The sequence below is a fragment of the Mustela nivalis genome (assembly GCF_964662115.1).
Source record: "Mustela nivalis genome assembly, chromosome: 17".
Lineage (NCBI taxonomy): Eukaryota > Metazoa > Chordata > Mammalia > Carnivora > Mustelidae > Mustela > Mustela nivalis.
This window is the reverse complement of record NC_139036.1, coordinates 51,394,303-51,417,167: the sequence shown is the minus strand read 5'-3', so window position 1 is coordinate 51,417,167 and position 22,865 is coordinate 51,394,303. Positions and strand designations below refer to the sequence as shown.

The window sequence follows — 22,865 nt, the reverse complement described above, 5'->3', positions numbered from 1 at the left end:
AAAAGTAAAAACAAAACAAAACTAAGCCAAAACCTCCCAAAAAACCATAAATGGTGATTGATTTGAATATAGCCCTAAACAATCTATTTGCCAATGTAGATTAAAGATTCAAAATTTGGATTTTTGAATCCCATGTCATCTGAGATGACACTGGCTTCTTTCTAGCTACATGGTTGAGAATAAAGCCCTAAAGCCAGTAATCTTACTGAGTCTAGTGTCCTTAGTCTTAATTACTCATTTGAGAAACCTCAGGTGGAAGTTTTGTAAACCTCAAAACCCTTTATGCAAATTTTCTATGGAAGCAGAATGCACATTCAAACAGTGTATGACCTTGAGACACAAAGTGATTTCCATTAATTCCTAAAATCTTCACTGGTAGAGAGGTCACAGACTAGTGAGTCTCTGATCTGTTCTCTAAGGACAAGAAGTCCACAGAACAAAACATTCTCATTTTAACAGAATTTTCCCACCGTTGACCTCTCCTTTACCTTAGGGCCTGTAGATCACAGGACAGAAGGGGCAAGTGTTTGCAGAACACTCTGAAGTGAAGTCCGTTCCTACTGCAGGCCGCACTCAAAGATGTCAGGCTTCCCTGTGGAAGAGTAACACAATATTGCTAGATGATGAATGTGGTGCCTCTGGAGTCCACAAAGCCATATTGGCACTGGTGTTCTATCGGTAGAGGATGAAAGATGTGGCAATTCGTCTTTTACTTTGGAGGAGATATGCTGAGCACCCCGACCACTGGACCCAGAATGCCTTCAGTGATGTCATGGGGTCCTCATCCTCAGAGGATTTGTCTCCTACTCTCTGGAGCATTTTTGTCTTCCCCATATCACCAGTGGTGCCCTAGTCATCTCTCCTCGTCTTGATAGATCAGCATGATGTTATCGATGTATCAATATGATGTTCTGGGAGATAGTCTAGATCTCTTAGACTCTAACAGAGGCAATAAACATAACTCTGAGGCAAAACTACCAAGGACTATTACTGTGTAACTTACCAGAATATAAACTCTTTTCTAATCAGAATAGAAACGAATCACTAGCGGAATATCACAGACCTGTTCCAGGCACAGATACCATGTCTGACAAAGCAGCTGTCGCTGCCTGTTGAAGCTTCCAGTGATCTGGTTGCTCTTCAAAATCTATCTGGTTTCTGGAAGGATAAGACTGGTAAATCAAATGAAGATATGGTAGATACACTTCCTTGTGTTCTGTATGTCATTAATTATCTCTAATTTTCCCCTCCTTAAGATGCAGTATTGTTCCTAATTTAGTGTCTTGGCTTGGGGTGGGTTGAGGGAATTGAATTGAAGTGTCCACTTTCCCTTCCCCATTATGTGAGACTTCTTACCTAACAAGCTCAGGACCCAACATGCTTCTAAGTAGACTGTGTAACATTAAGTGTGTCTCTTGTAATCCCTAGAGCAATCGCTAAAATTACTCCACAAATATATACGGTCTAACATCACAGGGGGTAAATTGGAATAATTAAAACATTCATATAAGACAAAAGAAGGCAGGAAATGAGAGAAGAATGAAAAGCAGAGAAAACACATAACGTGGCAGACCTGAATCCTGAAAGATCAGTAGTTAGGTTAAATGTAACTGGTCTACACACACCAGTGAAAAAGACATGTGTAATCAGATTGGATTTAAACAAACAGGGGTACCTGGGTGGCTCAGATGGTTAGGCGTCTGCCTTCGGTTCAGGTCATGATCCCAGGGTCCAGGGATCGAGCCCTGCATCGGGCTCCTTGCTCATCAGGGACTCTGCTTCTCACTCTCTCTTCCCACTGTCCGCCCTGCTTGTGCTCTCTCACTCTGCCAAAAAAGAAAAAAAAGGCGGGGCACCTGGGTGGCTCAGTGGGTTAAAGCCTTTGCCTTCTCCAATGAAGACATACAAATGGCTATCAGACACGTGAAAAAATGTTCATCATCACTAGCCATCAGGGAGATTCAAATTAAAACCACATTGAGATATCACCTTACACCAGTTAGAATGGCCAAAATTAACAAGACAGGAAACAACATGTGTTGGAGGGGATGTGGAGAAAAGGGAACCCTCTTACACTGTTGGTGGGAATGCAAGTTGGTGCAGCCTCTTTGGAGAACAGTGTGGAGATTCCTCAAGAAATTAAAAATAGAACTTCCCTATGACCCTACAATTGTACTCCTGGTATTTACCCCAAAGATACAAATGTCGTGAAAAGAAGGGCCATCTGTACCCCAATGTTTATAGCAGCAATGGCCACGGTCGCCAAACTCTGGAAAGAACCAAGATGCCCTTCAACGGACGAATGGATAAGGAAGATGTGGTCCATATACACTATGGAGTATTATGCCATCAGAAAGGACGAATACCCAACTTTTGTAGCAACATGGATGGGACTGGAAGAGATTATGCTGAGTGAAGTAAGTCAAGCAGAGAGAGTCAATTATCATATGGTTTCACTTATTTGTGGAGCATAACAAATATCATGGAGGACAAGGGGTATTAGAGAGAAGAAGGGAGTTGGGGGAAATTGGAAGGGGAGGTAAATCATGAGAAACTATGGACTCTGAAAAACAATCTGAGGGGTTTCAAGTGGCGGGGGGTGGAAGGATGGGGTACGAGATGATGGGTATTATAGAGGGCACGGATTGCATGGAGCACTGGGTGTGGTGAAAAAATAATGAATAATGAATACTGTTATGCTGAAAAAAAAAAAAAAAGCCTCTGCCTTCGGCTCAGGTCATGATCCCGGGGTCCTGGGATCGGTCCCTGCATCAGGCTCTCTGCTCAGCAGGGAGCATGCTTCCCCCCTCTCTATCTCTGCCTGCCTCTCTGCCTGTGATCTCTATATGTCAAATAAATAAATAAAATCTAAAAAATTTTTTTAAAAAGAAAAAAAGAGTAAACAAACAAATGAACGAAAATGACCTCACTGTAGGCTGTCTAAAAGAAGCTCACTTCATATAGAATGATATGGATAGTTGAAAATAAGAAGATGGGAAGCAATCAAAAGGAAATGGGAATAGTTATATTAAAATAAGACAAAGTAAACTTTAGAGCATAAAAAGTCGCCAGGAATAGAGATGGACATCATTATATAATGACAAAAAGGCCAATTCACCAAAAAGACATACCGATTCTGACTACGTATGTACCTAACACAGCAACATCAGAGTAGATTGGACAAGTATTAAGATCTGGAAGGGAAACAGAAAAAGCCATAATTTTTGTTGAAAACTTCAATACTCTCTCAGTAATCAGCAGACCTCGTAAACAGAAAACCAGCAAAAATATAGAAAAACTGAACACCATCAACCAACTAGATCTAACGGATATCTACGTAACACTTCACACACTCAACAGCTGAACTCACATGTCCTCACCAGCGTGTGGAATATTCACCAAGACAGATCATATCCTGGGTCCATAAAACAAGCCCTAACACATCTGACACACAAAATAAATTTTTTGACCATCCTACAATTAAACTAGAAATCAACAACCAAAAGATAAGAGGAGCATCTCCAGACATTTGGAAATTCACCCACGTTTCAGTAATTCACGGGTCAAAGACGAAGTCATGAAGGAGATGAGACATATTCTGAGCTGAGTAAAAATGAGAAACAAAAATGAAAACCCTGATTATCCAAGTGGCCATGTCCATCAGGGCGGGGAGAGCTCTGTGTAGAGAGGAGCTTTTCTCTGATTCAACGGTTTACTTTCTCTTCAAAGGCACTGCTTTAAATGCTGATGTTAGCCAACAGTTACCTGGGACAGAACAGGCAAAAGCTTAGGAATCCTGGATCTCCCTGATAAGATTGATCCTTATAATATGATATGGCCAGGGCACCAAGTGTAAATGTCACAGGGCTCTGCAGGAACTGGCCGAATGCAAATGAGATCAGCGGTCCAAGAGGGATCACGTGAATGCAGGGTTTGGCAGGGTCCCCAGAGTACAGGCTGTAACTTCTGAAGCCAGCCCTTGCAGCAAATTTTCACAGAAGTCAAACAGCTCAAGCAGAGTCTAGAGATGTGGTAGAAACCAGGGGGAAAATGTGAATTGTTTTCTTCTAAATAAGGAGATCAGTGGATAAACTGTGCTTCTCCAGTTTGGCTTCAAAGGTCTCAAAAGTAAGTTCACTTTTATTTTTTCTCTGTTCTGATCTGCGTGTGGGGGTTTTTCTTCTTTGCTTTTTTTTTTTTTTTTCCCTTTTTGAAAATTAGAAATAAGCCTTTAGGAACTGAACGCTGACTCTCGATGGGAAAATCATTTTGAAAACTAATGGGCTGTTTTGATGTTTTTGAATACTCAGTGTTTAATATGATGTAAGTGAAAGCACAGAGTTAGAATATAGTGTTTTATGAAACAGTATGCAACTGCTGAATGATTTTTAACCAGAAACTGAGTGTGGAAATGGGCCAAAATTTGCTGAATTGGGGAAGAACTGAGTATCTTGGGAATTGATTTGTAAACCTGAGTTGTTTTCAAAGTGATAGTTACTTACTTTTATTGCACAATAATGTGAGGGCATTTTGGATAAACTGTTCTATGACTCAGAGACTGTTTACCAGAAGCATTTACAGAAATATTTGTCTTGTCCCTGGCTCTCATTCTTAGGCTCTGAGAATTTGGGAAACGTTAGAGGCTATCCAGGATTTTTTACTCTATGCACAGAATGTCCTGAATCAGAATTGAAAAATGCCATGTTTCCTTATCACAATACTATTTCAAATGCACTTTATTTCTGTAAACAGAGAGTTCAAGCATTTTGCTCTGTATCTAACAACTGTCTAAGAGGAGAAAACTTGGGGCGCCTGGGTGGCTCAGTGGTTAAGCCGCTGCCTTCGGCTCAGGTCATGATCTCAGGGTCCTGGGATCGAGTCCTACATCGGGCTCTCTGCTCAGCAGGGAGCCTGCTTCCTCCTCTGTCTCTCTCTCTGCCTACTTGTGATTTCTCTCTGTCAAATAAATAAATAAAATCTTAAAAAAAAAATAAGAGGAGAAAACTCAGAGCCCTCACAACTTGGAACTGTCTACTGCATGACAGTAAGGAGATCAGGTTGTTGTTTGTCTTTTGATTAACTACAGAACATCCATGAGATGGAGGGAACTAAATACTAATTTCCGACGGAAAATCAAAGGGACTGGAGCCAGACGGAAGTTCCTGTGCTATATGGGGCTGCAGCAGATTCTACAGTGAGAGATCACCTCTGGTCTTTGGCCAGCTGGTTCTCCTGCCCAGCCTTGCACAGTCCCTTAAAAATTCACACGGAAGTCGCTGTACTAGGAACGGCCTTATAGGGATTATCAATCCCATATCCCTGGATACCTAACCTAATGCCTTTTTATTTTTTTTCCTTTGGTGGGGGTGGGGTTTGCCCTCTGGGAACTATCTTCCTTTCCCCAGCTGCCATTGCCTGGACTTTCTAACCTCTTCACAGAACCTGCTTCCCCTACACATGCCTCTCAGCCTCCTCAGCAGACTTGTCTGATCTTTCCCAGCGGAAGTGTTCTCTGAGGTTGTCTTGGCTCCTGTGGCTCCCCTCAGAACTGGCTCCTGGACATCTTCCTTGAGCATTGTCTCTAGAAAGTAGCAGAGCCCTCAGGGTCCTCCTGAGGCGTGAATGGGATGACAGCTTCAGACGAGGGCACGTCTCTTCCTCATCATGATGGGGGACGTTCATGGCAACCATGTGGTTTCCTATCCCAGGCCAACATTACAGATATGTGGGAGGAGGAGAGCGCTTGCCTCGAATTTAGGACTTAAGAGCCGGCTCTGTGCTCCGAAGTCCTGACTCATCTACCCAAGTCACATCCCTGGTGTGCTCATGTGAGGCCAGTGACAGATGGGGACACTACAAGAAGAAAGATATTTTTCCAGGAAAGCCCCTAAATTAAGAGTAATCATCAAAGGAATATCTTTTATAAGTATCTATCCTATCTTTGGGACAGGAAGAAAACATGGGGGGAAACTTGATAAATTTCAATAGAAGGTAGTATGGGTAAAACTAGAAGCAGAGTAAAACCATGAGAGACTGTGGACTCTAAAAAACAATCTGAGGGTTTCGAAGGGGCGGGGGGTGGGAAGTTGGGTGAGCCTGGTGGTGGGTATTATGGAGGGCACAGATTGCATGGAGCACTGGGTGTGGTGCATAAACAATGAATTCTGGTACACTGAAAAGAAATTAAAAATATAAAAAATTATTTAAATAAAAAAATAGCAGGCTTCAAGTGAGAATAAAACATAGTGAAAGATCATCCAAAAGGAAAATTTATACATGACTAAATTCACTTCTTAAAAATATAGCATCTATCAGCTTGGATTTCTAAAAACAAATTATGAAACTTTCTCTTTTTTCTCAGTTTTTATACACAGAAGAACTCCATATTTTATTTTTTAAAATTTTATTTTATTTTTTTCAGTGTTCCAAGATTCATTGTTTATGCACCACACTTTCTTAATCACATGCACATTAAAAAAATCTATTTTTTATTTTTTAAAAAAGATTTTATGTATTTCTTTGAGAGAGAGAGCAAGAGAACATGAAGAGGGGGTAGTGGGTAGGGGCAGAGGGAGAAGGAGAAGCAGACTCCCCACTGAGCAGGCACCCTGATGTGGGGCTCAATCCCAAGACTCTGGGTTCCTTCATGACCTGAGCCAAAGGCAGAAGCTTAATTGACTGAGCCACCCAGGCGCCTTTCATTCTTTTTTTTAAATGTTTAGTAGAATTCACCAGAGAAGCCATCTGGCCCTGGGCTTTTCTTTGTTGAGAGGTGTTTGATCACTGATTCAATGTTCTTTCAGCTTTTCTTTTGTTGCGGATTTCTAGTTTCCTATACTCCTGGTGAGAAAAGATACTTAGTATAATCTCAATTTGCTAAGACTTGTGTTGTGGCCTGCCATACAATCTATCCTTGTAGCTGTTGGGAAGTCTTGGATATGTGAGAGCTGCTTCTCCCGTCCTTGAGTGACAGCCTCTCTCTGCTTTGTGTCATTGCTGGCTTCCCAAGCAAATCTCAGCAGCAACTCACCTTTGCTTAGGGACAGGGAGGTTTCCTACCCAGCCATGATGGTACATGGCAATTGCTTTTTACTTCATGCAAGGTCATGTTGTGTCAGCTAAGGTGTGTTTGGGTAGGTGGTATTGCAACCCACGGACAGCCAAGCCATGGTTACAAGGAGGGCACTGGCTTTGCAACAGGGATTCTAAAGGAAACAAAACTCTGGGGGGAAAACTCTAGAGCTGTCACATTCTTGATCTTGAGTCAAGAGCTGTTGAAAACACACAGGGAGACTTTCACCATCCCAGCATTTTGCATTGGAGAAGATCATTTAGTCAGAGCAGTAGGGGGGAAAAAGTCTCTAGGAATAGGAAAAATGAACCACTCTGAGACCAAAGGGGAGAGCCTCTTCTTCCTGCAATGTCTATTCAGTCCTCCCTACTGACAAAGCTTTCCATCATGCCGGCTGGCAAAGAAAACTGTTTTAAAAACCCAGGTCCATTTTCAGAGAGCAGGCTGCAAAGAATGAATTTTGAGGCAATACATTGATCACTGACACAAGGCATGACCAAATAAATAAAAGAGTAAAGAGTTTGGAAGTGGGAAGAAAAGAAAGCCAGGGGAGTCCTAACATGCTAACTTTGGAACTCACAGATTGCAATAATCAGGTTGGCCCTTTCCTCTTTGCAGGGTATATCTTCTCATGAAGATGTCACATTAATGTTATCTTCTCCTTTTTTTTTCCTTTTTTTTTTTTTTTTCTTATTATACAGGGCAAAATGATGAAGAGAGAGATCAGTGTGTGTCAACAGACTTGGGCATTATTATGCAAGAACCTTCTGAAAAAATGGAGACTGAAAGGAGAGTCCTTTATGGTATGATTCAGTATCCCTGTTACTTCTTATTTACAATGTAGAAATATATATATTCCCTGGGAAGTAACTATACTTTGTTTATCTCTCCTTCCAAAAATCAGACCAAAGCAGAAAACCTTTCTTATGAGAGAAGGAGCTGTTCCTCAAACCTCAAGCTGTCCGCAGACATATCAGTTGACATATACCCCAAGTCGAGGTCTAAAGGCACTGAATTCTACCCAGCAATAGAAAATCCAATAAATGTTTTAAAAGTCAGTGGTCACATGTTTGCTAATGTTTCTACCCATGGACAGTCAGGTTTAGATACTGAGATTCTGAAGGCATGGTTAATCAAGATACTGAAGTAGGGAAGTGGTATATTCTCTTTTGAATCACTTTCTCTTTTTTTAAAAAATAAATTAGTCTCTTCAAAAGAGCAGAAAACTTGGAGATGTCATTAGTGCCAAGAAGAAAATTAGCATTAGCTCCTATCATTTTTACCATATAACAAAAATCCTGGTTGAGCTTTGATCTCTTCCAAAAATCAGATAGATATAAATTAGTAGCATTTCTAACTAAATCACAACTTTGATATATATCTAGTTGTGAATTTCTTCTATCTTCATCCATTTAGGAAATAAAGTGATGTCTTATTGGAAGTTTGCAGGTGACCAATAACAACTAAACAGACAGTATTTCTCCAGTTGCCTGAATTGTGCTGAGTTTCTAATACCAGGATATTGGCTTGTAGCCAGTATATTACTACTACTAAGTTAGCAGTGCCTTGGAACTGTCTCATGTAACACTAAGCTCTCAGTAGAACCAGAAACTGGATGAGTAGGTCATACCAGCTGGTAATACTTTGTAATAGCTTTCCACTGTTGCCTCTCATCCTTTCATGGTCCGTGTATGCTTTAGACTGGGTGCTGTGATCAATACATTTGAATCCTTTTAAGAGCTCATTGGAATTACTCAGACTGCTGAATTTTGCACTGTGCATATTTTCAGGGGTTCATAATGTGGCATATATTGAAAGCAGAAAAATGTACAAGACAAACTGTATGACCAAATGATTATGGATAACTAATACAAAATCACAATTTTCTTTATTCTTTCTCTTGGATTGTATAGGAATGGTTGACCCCATTGCTCCTCCTACTTTGCTTGTCTGTATATCCTACTAGTCATGAATTTAATGATTTTTCTTCATTGCCTGCCATGGACCTGGGACGGGCAGACTCATTTAAAGATTCTACATTTTCTGTTATATACACACCTGTCACCAATACAACCCAACAGATAATGAATAAAGTCGCTTTAGCTTCCTTCATGAAAGGTGAGTTTTCTAGCAACCAAGAGGAATTTCTGATGTCAACTTTTGGTTCATCTGACTGCAGATGCATGCTTTTAATTTGTATTTCAGTTGATACACTGTGGTAATTGTCAAAATTTATAGATTACATGAAATTGAATACAGTCTCTCAACAAAGAAATCTTGATCTTGCATATGGTTTGGGGAAACATGGAATATAGAGTTTGGCAGATTTTGAAAAACAGGAGTGTCTAATGGTTGACCTTTGGCTGTGGAAGCATTATGACTAGACAGAGATTGTCACTCTAGCATTTGCTTATTATTAGAGACAAAAACGGTGAGTCTTTTCTTGAATTTTATTATGGAAATTTTATCTCCAGGTTTTTACTACCAAAAAAATGTCTTACTAATTTGAAGATTCTATTGATGAGTATTCTGTGTTTCAAATTTCCACCCTTCATCATTAAGATACTTATCAATGAAAAATAAGAAGAGCATTATGACTGTCAAGGTCGCCTTCCTGAAGAATAATTTTCCGAAATCAGGAAAAACAGCCTAGTGTATAGACAAAAGAACTAGTCTTAGAGTCCAAGAACAATTTGACTAAAAATACTTCTGTGACTAGGTCCATAGTGCATTTTGCAAGTCGTCAACTTCTCTGAGCCACTTTTTCACCATACTCAAAATAAGATCAATAGTACTATATTTTTTGTGAATACTTCAGTTGAGAATGAGAGAATCCCAATTCAACTTGTCTCAAAGAAAGGGGGGGAATCTTTTGTCTAACTTTAAGGAAATGAGTATGGATAGAGATGGGTCAACAATAGAGGAAGAAATATGTCTCCAATTGTCGGGTCTGTAGTACTGTGTGCTAGACTCATTCTCTTATCAGCTCTCCTCAAATAGAAGCAGACTTAGTCTGCAGAATCTCCATATGTAAGCCCTACCACAAACAACTCCATTAAAAAGCATACAGACTTTTCCCAACTGTTCAAAATTATTTCAGAAAGTAGACCCATTGGAATGATGGTCTACTTTGGATTAGTGTTTGTCTTGGTCCACCAAGAACGAATCTCACTGAATAGAAGAATACGGTATTGTCACTGCCATTGGTTGGGTTCCTAGTCATGTTGCAGACCATATCCAAACCACATGGTATGTGAGTGGAAGAGGGTCCGTATCCCAAATGCATTTTAGAGTGTTTACCAGAAGGAAGAGTGAATGTCAGGCAAATAAAAACAATTCTTCTTTGCAAATATAAATGCATACCTCAAAGGGAAATCTATAGTGATTGGCCCATAAATGTGAGTTGAGTTATAATTTACAAACAATTTAGAGCTTGCACAACTTTGTGGATAGACTAGAAATCATGCAATTGTACAGTTCAAAAGGATGAATTTTATGTTATATGAATTATATGTCGATTTAAAAAAGAACATAAAAATGTGACTTGGGAGCACCTAGGTGGCTCAGTCAGTTAGTTAAGTGTCTGACTTTTGGTTTTGGCTCAGGTTATGATCTCAGGACCATGGGCTTGAGCCCTGCATTGGGCTCTGTACTAAGCATGGAGCCTGCTTGAGATTCTCTCTCCCTCTCTCTTTGCCCCTCCCAACAATCAATAAATACCTACCTACCTACCTATATACCTACATACATACATAAAGTGACTTAGGAAGTACTAAGTATCAATTTTAAACACCACAATTCCTCACCATGGGTATTACTGTAAGGGGAACACCCAATCTATAAAGTCTCTCCTCTTTGCTCTCCTATGTTCATGATTCTACTACAGTTTATGTAACCATCAATTTTGTGCCTGGATCCTGACCCCCTACCTGTATTCAGTATCCAGAAGACCACCTCTATGTAATCTGCATTTAGTCTCCCACTATTAAGAGTCTCTATGGCCGCAGTTCCCAAATTATGTTGGACTTTTCTTTCCTATCCATGCTTCACTTCTCACTGCCAGGACAGGTGGATGAATGGTTTACATCCAAACTTACTTCCCCATCATGCCTCACTAACCGCCACCCCCTTGCTTCCACCTGAATTTTAATGTCTGCACTGTGTGTCTTCCCTACAAACACTGACTCCCTTTCTGATTCAAGATGGTATTCTGATCTGCATTGTCCACTTAAGGTCTGGTCTCCCTGTTTACTCAAGGTGTGTTTGCCCTCATCCTCTGGCTCACAGATGTCCTCCTGGGGCAGAGGGGCTCACAATGCCATAACTTTGTGCCTCCCAACAATATCCTGGTTCAAGGTCCCATGCAACTGGGCTAACAAATATTCATTAAATGACTATATCAAGGTCTTTACATCAAGTTTATCTTTACAATGACTGCATTGTTATCTTTGATTAATAAATAACGTAATTGCAATTATGACATTCTTTAATGTTCTCATGACATAGATTTTATAGACTTCATTCTGTAGTAATAGAATATTATTCTGTATTATATTTTCTGTACTTTGTAGTAATATTCTGTGATACTAATATAGATATTATTGTTTATTTTATAATGGAAATTGAGTGATAAAGCCTATATGACTTATTCAAGATCACATGGATTTAAGGATGAGGTTCCAGGAAAAAAAATAGTTCTACCAAAATAGAACTTTTTCTCCTTTTTTCTCCACATGCATCTTCAACACTCCCACCCCAATCCACAATTTTCTTTGCTTTCCTTCTCATTCTTTGAAACTAAATGAGTTATTTGTAATGCATTGTACACAATATCTGCTGAAAGAGGGATTATTTTAGCGATATCAGTATATTCAATTGACATATTTTTAAATTTTTATTTTTTTCTTTTTTTTAAGTATACTTACCCTACTGCCAGGATTGTTAAAGGAAAATGATTTTTCATAATTATTTTCATCTGCTATGGACCAAAGCCTAATTGTGATTTAAACACAATGATCTCCCATTCATGATCATTTTTTTGCCAACATTGTAGATTTATTGTAATATTAATTCTCCTGTGCATAGTTTAATTGGTATGGAATGATATTATATGCGATTAAAATTGGTTCAAGAACTACAAATGAAAATAAAATAAGGGGCACCTGGGTGGCTCTGTTGGTTAAAGCCTCTGCCTTTGGCTCAGGTCATCATCCCAGGGTCCTGGGATCGAGCCCTGCATCAGGCTCTCTGCTCAGTGGGGATCCTGCTTCCTCCTCTCTCTCTGCCTGCCTCTCTGCCTACTTGTGATCTGTCTGTCAAATAAATAAATAAATATATTTTTAAAAAGAAAAGAACTAATCTTCATGTAGTTCTTCTGAAGAGCTATGTCTTTTCCCAAACTTTATTCTCCCTGACCTACTCAAAGTTGATATTTGATTGTGTTTTATTTCTATAAAGAGCTCTAGTGTAAAAAATGTTCATCATCACTAGCCATCAGGGAGATTCAAATTAAAACCACATTGAGATATCACCGAACACCAGTTAGAATGGCCAAAATTAACAAGACAGGAAACAACATGTGTTGGAGGGGATGTGGAGAAAAGGGAACCCTCTTACACTGTTGGTGGGAATGCAAGTTGGTGCAGCCACTTTGGAGAACAGTGTGGAGATTCCTCAAGAAATTAAAAATAGAGCTTCCCTATGACCCTGTAATTGCACTACCGTGTATTTACCCCAAAGATACAGATGTAGTGAAAAGAAAGGCCATCCGTACCCCAATGTTTATAGCAGCAATGGCCATGGTAGCCAAACTGTGGAAAGAACCAAGTTGCCCTTCAATAGACGATTGGATAAGGAAGATGTGGTCCATATACACTATGGAGTATTATGCCTCCATCAGAAAGGATGAATACCCAACTTTTGTAGCAACATGGATGGAACTGGAAGAGATTATGCTGAGTGAAATAAGTCAAGCAGAGAGAGTCAGTTATATGGTTTCACTTATTTGTGGAGCATAACAAATAAAATGGAGGACATGGGAAGATGGAGAGGAGAAGGGAGTTGGGGGAAATTGGAGGGGGAGATGAACCATGAGAGACTATGGATTCTGAAAAACAACCGGAGGGTTTTGAAGGGGTGGGGGGTGGAAGGTTGGGGGAGCCAGGTGGTGGGTATTATGGAGGGCACATATTGCATGGAGCACTGGGTGTGGTGCAAAAACAATGAATTCTGTTACGCTGAAAAGAAATTTTTTTTTTTTTTAAAAAGAGCTCTAATGGGGCACCTGGTTGGCTCAGTGGGTTAAGCCTCTGCCTTTGGCTCTGGTCATGATCTCAGGGTCCTGGGATTGAGCCCTGCATTGGGCTTTCTGCTTCCCCCTCTCTCTCTGCCTGCCTCTCTGCCTACTAGTGATCTTTCTCTCTGTTGGGCAGATAAATAAAATCTTTAAAAAAAAAAAAAGAACTCTAGTAAAAATAATTTATCATGACATCCTGAAGTTGGTCTCCTAATAATTTACTAACAAATATATTCCCTTCTTGTAATGACAGATGCAAACGTTTTGGGGCTGTCCAAAGAAGAAAATATTAAAGAATTAATGTCAAATAATACTGATGAAGTTATACAAGTCATCTTTACTAATGCATTCTCATATCATTTGAAATTCTTGCTGGGTTATAGAATTCCAACAAAGCAGGAACACAGCGACCATGACGGTAAGTTTCCAGCTATGTAACTCCAATGCTCTCCACCACAATTATGGCATAAATTGTACATCAGAATGGATGTTAATACAACAGATTTAAAAATCCCTATCTGCAATGTGATGTCAACAGGATAACTGACACCTTTAAGAAATGTACATTGGGATTTGGTTTTATTAACATGCTGTATTAGATGCTTGTTACATATGGTTTCTTAGATGGATACATACATACACACATTTCCATATATGCATGTGTACATATACATATATATTAAATGGAATATGTAGATGTAATATATTATTGCTAAAGAAGAGTACATTTGTTTATGGATAAAATAGAAGAAGATTCTCTTCAGATGTCTGAGTAAGCTTATTTTCTGAGGGCCCAAAATGAAGAGGTCACCAAATCCAGAGTGATTGATTATTATTATTAATGTTGTATGATTTTTCCAATCATAACCAAGAGATTTGGGTTTTAGCTACATAAGAACAGGTGAGAAGATCTTGGGTTTATATGAGATGAAATTTTGAACTTGGAGAGACTATATACTCAGGGAATGGATAGACAAGAAAAAATGCCAAGATGGTTTTTAAAAAGAATGAAATTATAAGTAATTAAGACAATATGCTATAGTAAAACACAGATAGAGCAATGAAATAGGAAAAAACCTGGAAAGCTCTCACACAAATTTGAAAGTTAACATATGAATGAGAAGATACTGTGACTGGTTCTGGGAAAATCATCTGTCCATAAAGAAGAAAGTGAAATTATCTCATACTAAACAACCAATTCCAGGTACAGAATTCAGTGGGGGGGGGGGGGGGTCCTGTAAACTTTCTAGAAGTCAATATAGGAGAATATGTTTGCAACTATGGGATAGAATAGAATTCTTAAACAACAAAAAATAAGTAAACTATAAAAGAAAAGTTTGCTAAATTCAACTAGATCAAAATTAAGGAATTGTCTTTATCAAAAGACATCAGAGAGATAATAAAAAGTTAAGGCAAAACTTGTGATGGAGTATTTATATAAGCAAAACTAACAAAAGGTCAATACCAGAATATATAAAGATTTTCTCTAAGTAAATAAGAAAAAAAGCATAGAAATAGGAGAAAAGTGAAAGATATAAATAGGAGCCTCATAGAAGGAGAAACACAGACTAAGAATAAACAGTTGGACCTGCATTAGTAATCAAGGAAATGCATTTTAAAACCACACGTGATATCATTTTATATATGGCCAAAAACAGTAAATAGAACAATACAAAGTACTGACAAGGATACATAGCAAAGAAAACCCAATATTATGAAATATTTTAAATGTTTAAAATGGAGAAATTTTATTTTTAAGTTGAAGATATCATAATCTGTAACCCAGCATCATGGAAATTTTATTAGTGAAAGTCTCATGCCTGTGTTAAAAATTTGCTGCCTATTCTCCTCTCCTTCTGAGGACATGGAATAATTGCTCTGTAGCTATAATTAGATACCTAGATTCAAGCCATTGAAAAGCAGATGTGAGTTCTCTATACTTTTTCCTCACCTATTTCTGCAAGCCAGATGGAAACTGTCATCTTGGGACCCTTAGATGTGAAACAGAGGACCTTACTCCCCTCCTTGCAAAGACCTTTCTGACTCTGTAGCATGAGTGAGAAGTAAACTGTTGCTGCAATAAGACATTAATATCTGGAAGACTGTTTGTTACTAGGCGTATTATTGACTATCCTGACTGATACACCCATATTCATGAGAAGACATATATAAGGACTTTCATAGCAGTGGCTTTTTTTTTTAAACAGCAAAAAGAAAAAAGAAATTAAACAAATTATTATCAATGAGAGTATAGATAAATACATTGAATTGTATTCCTGCAATGTGGTTCTACACAATCTTAAAAAGAAGAAAAAATAGGGCCATTTATATAAATTTCAAAATCATACTGTAGAACAAATGAAGAAAAATGGAGAATGATGACTCTAATAAGATAGATGATATAAAGTTTAACAATTTAAAATTACATGTGTGGTTTGGGGTTACATTATAGAAACGTAATGGCATATATAAACACAAAGTTCAGGAAAGCAGTTAGCCTCTTAGGAGCTTGCTGCTAGGAAAAGCAGTAAGATCATAGACAATATACAGAGGATTCCAATTGGATTTGTAATGATTTCTTCATTTATAAAATTTGTCCATGGGTACATATGTGTTGATTATATCTTTGTTTGTAGGCCTGAATGATTTCCAATGATTTTTAAATATTTAAAATGTTAATGAAACATGCATTTAATTCCAATCCTCAATTTTATTTTTTCACATTAAATATCACCATCTCTTTAATGCAATTTAATATTCACTAGACTGGTAGACATTTTTCTTTTTTTCAGTAAGATTTTTTTTTCCTTCAAAAGATGTTCTGATTGACATGATTTAAACATAGTAAGTTATCTCCTCTGAACTCCCAGTTGTTCATTATTGCCTGTGTTGTATGTAATGTTAAGCAAAGTTCTAGTTCTCAATCCATATGAGAACTACTAACCTTTGAAAAATATAAAAAGATTATTTTGACAATACAAAATCATAGAGGAGAAGAACTTTACAAAATCTTTGATGGATGAAGAAACAGGGAAGGTAGTGTGAGAAAGCATAGTATATTCTAATTTAATGCAGAACATCCCCTGTATGTGCTCTGTCTGCTGTACTTGAGAATCATCACTCCAGTTTATGTTTTCATAGGCCTTCAGTGAAAATAACAACATTTATAATGTGCGACCATTGTGTTTCTTATAATAAGGCCTGAAATAATCCATAGTGATATCTATGGGTTTCTTTTTTTCTCTTAAAGCTCATTGTTATGAAATGACTGAAAATGTTAGCTGCCAAGTTTCACAATACTGGACGAAAGGTTTTGTGGCTCTTCAAGCTGCTATCAATGCAGCTATCATAGAAGTGAGTACAAATGTTCCATGCTAACTGATGTTGCATCCAGATCAATGCTATTAGAGGCCTCAAAACGTTCATGAAATTAAATATAAATGGTAGGTTTGTTCCTTCACTTAATCACTGGTTTCTTTAGAACAAAGTTTATTTAAACTTCTATATGTCATGGGGGCTACAGACATAAATAAAAGAAAAATTTTCTCTCCCAAGAATTTAGCCTTGCCAGGATGCCAGGCATACAGTAGGAACATTATTAGAGCCCAAATGTCTATCAACTGACAAATGTTTAAGGAAGTTGTGATATTTATATATAGATATAGATATATAGATAAAGATCTATATATAGATATAGATATATAGATATAGATCTATATATAGATATAGATATATAGATATATAGAGAGAGGCATAGATATAGATGATATAGATATAGATATATAATGAAATATTACTCAACCATCAAAAAGAATGAAACTTTGTCATTTGGAATGACCTGGATGGAGCTAAAATGTATTATGTTAAGCAAAATAAGTCAGCCAGAGAAAAACAAATAACATACAATTTCATTCATATGTAGAATTTAAGAAACAAAACAGATGAACATGAGGGAAGGAAAAAAGGGGAAGGCAAACCGTAAGACACTCAACTATAGAGAACAAACTAAGTGTTGCTGGACGAGAGGTAGGGGAGGGATAAAAGGGTGATGAGGATTAAGGAGGACACTTGTGATGAGCATTTGGTGTTGTATGTAAGTGTTGAATTACTAAATTCTACTCCTGAAACCACATTACACCACCTGTTAACTAACTAGAATTTAAATAGAAACTTTAAAAACAAGTTATTAGAAAGGGAAAAGTAGGGTAGCAGGGGGGTATAAAGTGTCTGTAAGTAAACAGGCTTAACTTCTCAGCCTAAAATGCCATGGGAGAATTCCTAATTTACATCACTTAAATTTAAATTTAAATTTAAATTTAAATGAAGCTTGAGGTAAGAGTCACCAAGTATATAAGGTCATTAATGTGTATCATGCACATTATGAGGCAGGGTTAGGCAGGGAGGTGATAAAACACATAGTCAATTTTGAGAACTGTGAGAAGCTCAGAATGCCTGGAGTCAGTGGTCCAGTGGTGGAACACAGAAGTGAAAATTTAGACTAGCATCAGATCCAGACTTAACAGTTTTGTGTTCAGAGGAAAACAGATGGCTGAAAGAAAACAGAGCATGCCATCCATGAATATACAATTTTTTTTATTAATATATTTTCTCAGACTGCAACAAATCATTCAGTGATGGAGGAATTGATGTCCGTTACTGGAAAAAATATGAAGATACATCCCTTTGTCAGTCAGGGGGGCATTGAAGCTGATTTCTTCATTTTCTTCTGCATTATTTCCTTTTCCTCATTCACTTATTATGCATCTCTTAATGTTACAAGAGAGAGGAAAAAGATGAAGGGCTTGATGAGGATGATGGGTCTTCGGGATTCCGCATTCTGGTGAGTAAAGCATAGCACAAATGAATAAATGTAGGAATTTAGGAAAAGTGGGCCTCTTCAGAGCATCAGTATTCAAACCTAATCATTTTCTAACTCTTTCCTATGACCGAGATAAATTGTCATTGATGTAACACTTGCCAAGTTAAGGCTGTGAGTTACTGTGCTTCTCAGACTGAAGAAAGAATAGCACGTTTGGGTTTGGATAGTGGTTGTGAGGTAGGGATAATGAGTGTTGGCCATTGAGTCTACTGGTTGTGAGGTAGGGATAATGAGGGATGGCCATTGAGTCTACTGGTTGTGAGGTAGGGATAATGAGTGTTGGCCATTGAGTCTACTGGTTGTGAGGTAGGGATAATGAGTGTTGGCCATTGAGTCTACTGGTTGTGAGGTAGGGATAATGAGGGATGGCCATTGAGTCTACTGGTTGTGAGGTAGGGATAATGAGGGATGGCCATTGAGTCTACTGGCAAGAGTGTGGTAGAAATGGTAGATTTGGGTGTCAAAGCTGATTGGAAATAGAATTCAAGCCAGCATGGGACTGAAAGGAGAAAAAAGAGGTCAAAGACAAGGAGCTTTTTTGAGACTAAAGGTGGGGTTTGATTGATATATTTGAAGGAACAAGCTGGCAGAAGAGGCTTGTGAATAGGGGCTGGGTAGTTTGAATTTAAAATGCCAGAAGCTGTGTAATTCCAAGCATGGACAAGGTCCTGTGTGGGAGAGAACTTGAGAATGACTTAAAAACATGGAGGTGGTGTTCGTAGTGAAAAGGAAGTAAAATAACACAGAGGCTAGGAAGCCACATGGAATATGCAAATGACAATACATTTGCAGTCTGGAAGAGAATGGTATTAGTCAATATCGAACTGCTTATTGAATTAATATTGGAGGGATGTATGGCAGAGCCGTGAACTCTAACAGCTCTAGAGCCAGAATGCCTGGACTTGAAATTATAGGTACTTCAAATCTTTGTTCAGTAGGTTCTTTGTCTAGAAAATGAAGAAAATAATGACACTTCTGCATAGGGCCTTTTGAAAATAGAATGATTTCATATTTGCTAAGTTCATGAAAACACTTTCCAGTGCAGAGTAATTGCCGTACATGTAGGTTGTTGTTTTGCTGGTGTTTTGTTTTCATTATTTCATTATACCCTATAAAGAATGTTCATCAACATGATAAGAGAATTAAACAAAGGAAGGTGAACTATCCTATATCTCTGAGGAAATCCATGAAGCTCCTCACCCCTAGAGAGGCCCCAAAGAGGAGAAAAGACCTGAGATTCACTGAGTTATGATGTACTTGGACATAACTTCATTGAGCCAATACTGTGGTATTATTCCCAGTGTCTAGAACAATTTAAAAAAAAAAAGATGAGGGATTATAGAGTTTGCTCAAGTCACAGAGTATGAATGCAGCAGAAAAACATGTTTGAACCAAAATCAAATAGACTGGAAGACTATTTTCTCCTTTTCCTCACAGTGATGTGTGTGTGTGTGTGTGTGTGTGTGTGCACGCACGTGTGTACATGTATGTGTGTGTATTTTTCTGTAATTAATTTTAGGTCAAAAAATATCCCTAATTCCTAAGGGATTTTTCCCCAAATAATTACCTTATATTTACATATCCTGAAACTCAATAAGTATCTACTAAAAGAATGTATGCACCAATGAATACAGTTAGGATCCATTCTAGATCCTCCTTTCAGTAGAACATGAAATTCTAAAATAACATCTTGTTTCTGTCCTAGGCTCTCCTGGGGTCTGCTCTATGGTGTTTTCATCTTCATTATGGCACTTTCCTTGGCACTCATTATAAAATCTGTCCAGTTTGTCATTCTGACTGGCTTCACGGCGATCTTCACCCTCTTCTTCCTCTATGGATTGTCTTTGGTGAGTTGGTGAATTAAGTTGCTTTCCATCCAACTCTTACCCTAAGGATCAAGTGTTGGTTTCTAAACAGGTAATTATTCCCCATCTCCCTTTTCTTTGCTATCCACTGTTTGCTTGAGAACATCCATGTATTTGATTTGTAGTGTTTTTTTTTTTAAGATTTGTAATGTTTTGTAACATTACAACTTAGAGTGTAACATTACCAACTTAGAGTGCAATTTATAGAGCACAGTTTTGTATTATAGACAAAAAATGTAACTCTAATTTTATATATACAATTCCTTAGTGCATTATTCTAAAAATAATCCTTAGGGAAATATAAACCAACTGGATCTTCTCTCATTTTAGATAGCATTGGCTTTTCTAATGAGCGTCTTGGTCAAGAAATCTTTCCTCACTGGTCTGGTCGTGTTCCTTCTCACGGTCTTTTGGGGAAGTTTGGGATTTACAGCATTGTACAGACAACTTCCTACGTCCTTGGAGTGGATTTTAAGCTTTCTTAGCCCCTTTGCCTTCTTGCTTGGAATGGCCCAGGTGAGAAACAGCCCAACTGTTTGATGGCATTTCAGAAACATTTTTCCTGTCTGGAATTCCGTTGTTTATAGTCTTTTCTATGATTAGCGTTGTCAGATTCAAAGCCTCAGTGCAGACTACTGTTACATTGTAAAGATGAACTTTTTAAAAAGATTTTATTTATTTGCTTTGGACACCTGGGTGGCTCAGTGGGTTAGGTCTCTGCTTTCAGCTTGGGTCATGATCTCAGGGTCCTGGGATCGAGCCCTGCATCGGGCTCTCTGCTCAGCATGGAGCCTGCTTCCCCCCCTTCTCTCTCTGCCTGCCTCTCTGCCTACTTGTGATCTCTGCCTGTCAAATAAATAAATAAATTCTTTTTTAAAAAAGATTTTATTTATTGAGAGAGAGAGAGGGGAGAGGGTGAGAGGGAGAAGCAGACTCCCTGCTGAGCAGGGAGCCCAATGGTGGACTTGGTCCTGGGACTCTAGGATCATGACCTGAGCCGAAGGCAGTCACTTAACCCACTGAGGCCCCCAGGTGCCCCAAAGATAAACGTTAAAAAATTATTTATTTATTTATTTGAGAGAGAGCATGTAGGGGAGAGGGACAGAAGGATAGGGAGAGAGAATTCCAAGTGGGCTCTGTGCTAAGTGCAGAGTTCAATGTGGGGCTCAATCCCAGGACCCTGAGATCATGACCTGAGCCAAAACCCAAGAGTCAGTGGCTTAACCGACTGAGCCACCCAGATGATTCTCAAAGATGAACTTTTAAAAGCTTTGGGCATACTAAGCTCAGCAAAATAAGCCATTTGGTGAGTGAAAAAAAAAAAAATAGAAGGTCAGCATATCATTCTTCAGAAATGATCTAAAGCATTTTCTTGGCTACTGATTAAATATGGATTTGACATTGCAGATTGAATTCTAATTATTCTAGCTCTTATTTTGACTTTATAATTGAACAACAAGTGAAAGTATAGACCACCATATAAAAGAAAAGAAAATCAAAACTTAAAACCATAAGGGTGCCTGAGTGGCTCAGTGTGTTAAAGCCTCTGCCTTCAGCTTGGGTCCTGATCCCAGGGTCTTGGGATTGAGCCCGCATCTGGCTCTCTGCTCAGCAGAGAGCCTGCTTCCCTCTCTCTCTCTGCCTGCTGCTCTGCCTACTTGTGATCTCTCTCTCTCTCTCTCTGTTAAATAAATAAATAAAATCCTTAAAAATAAAACTTAAAACCATAATAATTGACGAGCAAATTACATTTCTGCTCATCAAATGTCATTTCTGTTTATCTGATTCTCACATTGAACTCACTTTGCTATCCCTCCAATTAAATGGCAGTTTTGGTCCTTGCATACATATCTGCTATTTGGTTCTTAGTGAAAGGATTATTCATTATAAAAGACCCGTTAACTTGAACATTATACTCCACTTTTCCCATAGGTTCTCCTTAAACACACCAGTTTTGTTTTGTTTTTCTAAGAGCATGAATTCTTTCTCATGATGCCATTTTCAAGGAGGACCACACCTTTTTCCTGTCCTGTATCTTATTTGGTAAAAATTTATCTAAGGTTAAGCTCAATGTCATCTCCTATACTTCCCTGCCTCCTCCTATTAGGAGTTCAGTGAACACTTAGGTAGTCAGGCCAGGGTCTCCAACAAGAAAACAGAAAGCCAGGACAGCTAAGATGAAACCACAATAGCATCCTGTTTTATGGACTGCAGAAGACCACAATGGCATCCCGACTAGCAGCCTCTGCAGAAGTGACTTTTGCAACATCCTGAAACAAAACAATTAACCATAAAATGTGGGGTCACTACCACAAGTTGAGGCAGTTCATGTCCAAATGTCAGCCCAAAAGACCATCAACATGTGGATAACACAATAGGTAGACAGGTGCGTGATCAAAGCCCTCATTGGCACAACTTAGAGACCAATGAACAGGGACCCACACTCAGGATGCTCAAGATACATCTGCAAAAACCTCAGAAAAACCCTAGACTTGAACACCAAAATGGCAACTCTCTCAGGCCCCCTCCCTCTCCGGGAGCATTGTACGCTCACTCAATAAACTTTGCCTTGCTGCCCACCACTTTTCATCTGGTCTACCTCTTTATTCTGTGAAGTGTGTGATCAAGAACCAGGGGCATGAAGGCAACAAAAATCCTGTAATAGTCCTAATGCTCCAGTTTCATTTGGAACATAATTTAACCACAGAAATTACTTAATTTCATTATAGTTGGGTTACACACCTTCCACAAGAT

At 38.5% G+C, this 22,865-nt stretch overlaps 1 protein-coding gene across 5 annotated transcripts in view; it reads left to right on the top strand.

Moving 5' to 3' along the window:
• Positions 1 to 3,890: 3,890 nt before the first annotated feature.
• ABCA8 (ATP binding cassette subfamily A member 8) overlaps positions 3,891 to 22,865 on the top strand; it is a 72,104-nt gene continuing 53,129 nt past the window's right edge. Inside the window, exons 1-8 of one of the 5 annotated variants that reach the window (XM_082708301.1) lie at positions 3,891 to 4,128; positions 7,774 to 7,875; positions 8,986 to 9,190; positions 13,621 to 13,785; positions 16,618 to 16,721; positions 17,981 to 18,207; positions 19,952 to 20,093; positions 20,442 to 20,627. In XM_082708301.1, coding sequence (XP_082564427.1) covers positions 7,780 to 7,875; positions 8,986 to 9,190; positions 13,621 to 13,785; positions 16,618 to 16,721; positions 17,981 to 18,207; positions 19,952 to 20,093; positions 20,442 to 20,627 — 1,125 coding nt within the window. In that variant the 5' untranslated portion in view covers positions 3,891 to 4,128; positions 7,774 to 7,779. Of the gene's footprint in view, positions 4,133 to 7,770; positions 7,876 to 8,985; positions 9,191 to 13,620; positions 13,786 to 16,617; positions 16,722 to 17,980; positions 18,208 to 19,951; positions 20,094 to 20,441; positions 20,628 to 22,865 lie in introns of all 5 variants that reach the window. The other 4 variants (XM_082708302.1, XM_082708303.1, XM_082708304.1 and 1 more) reach the window with 4 other exon arrangements.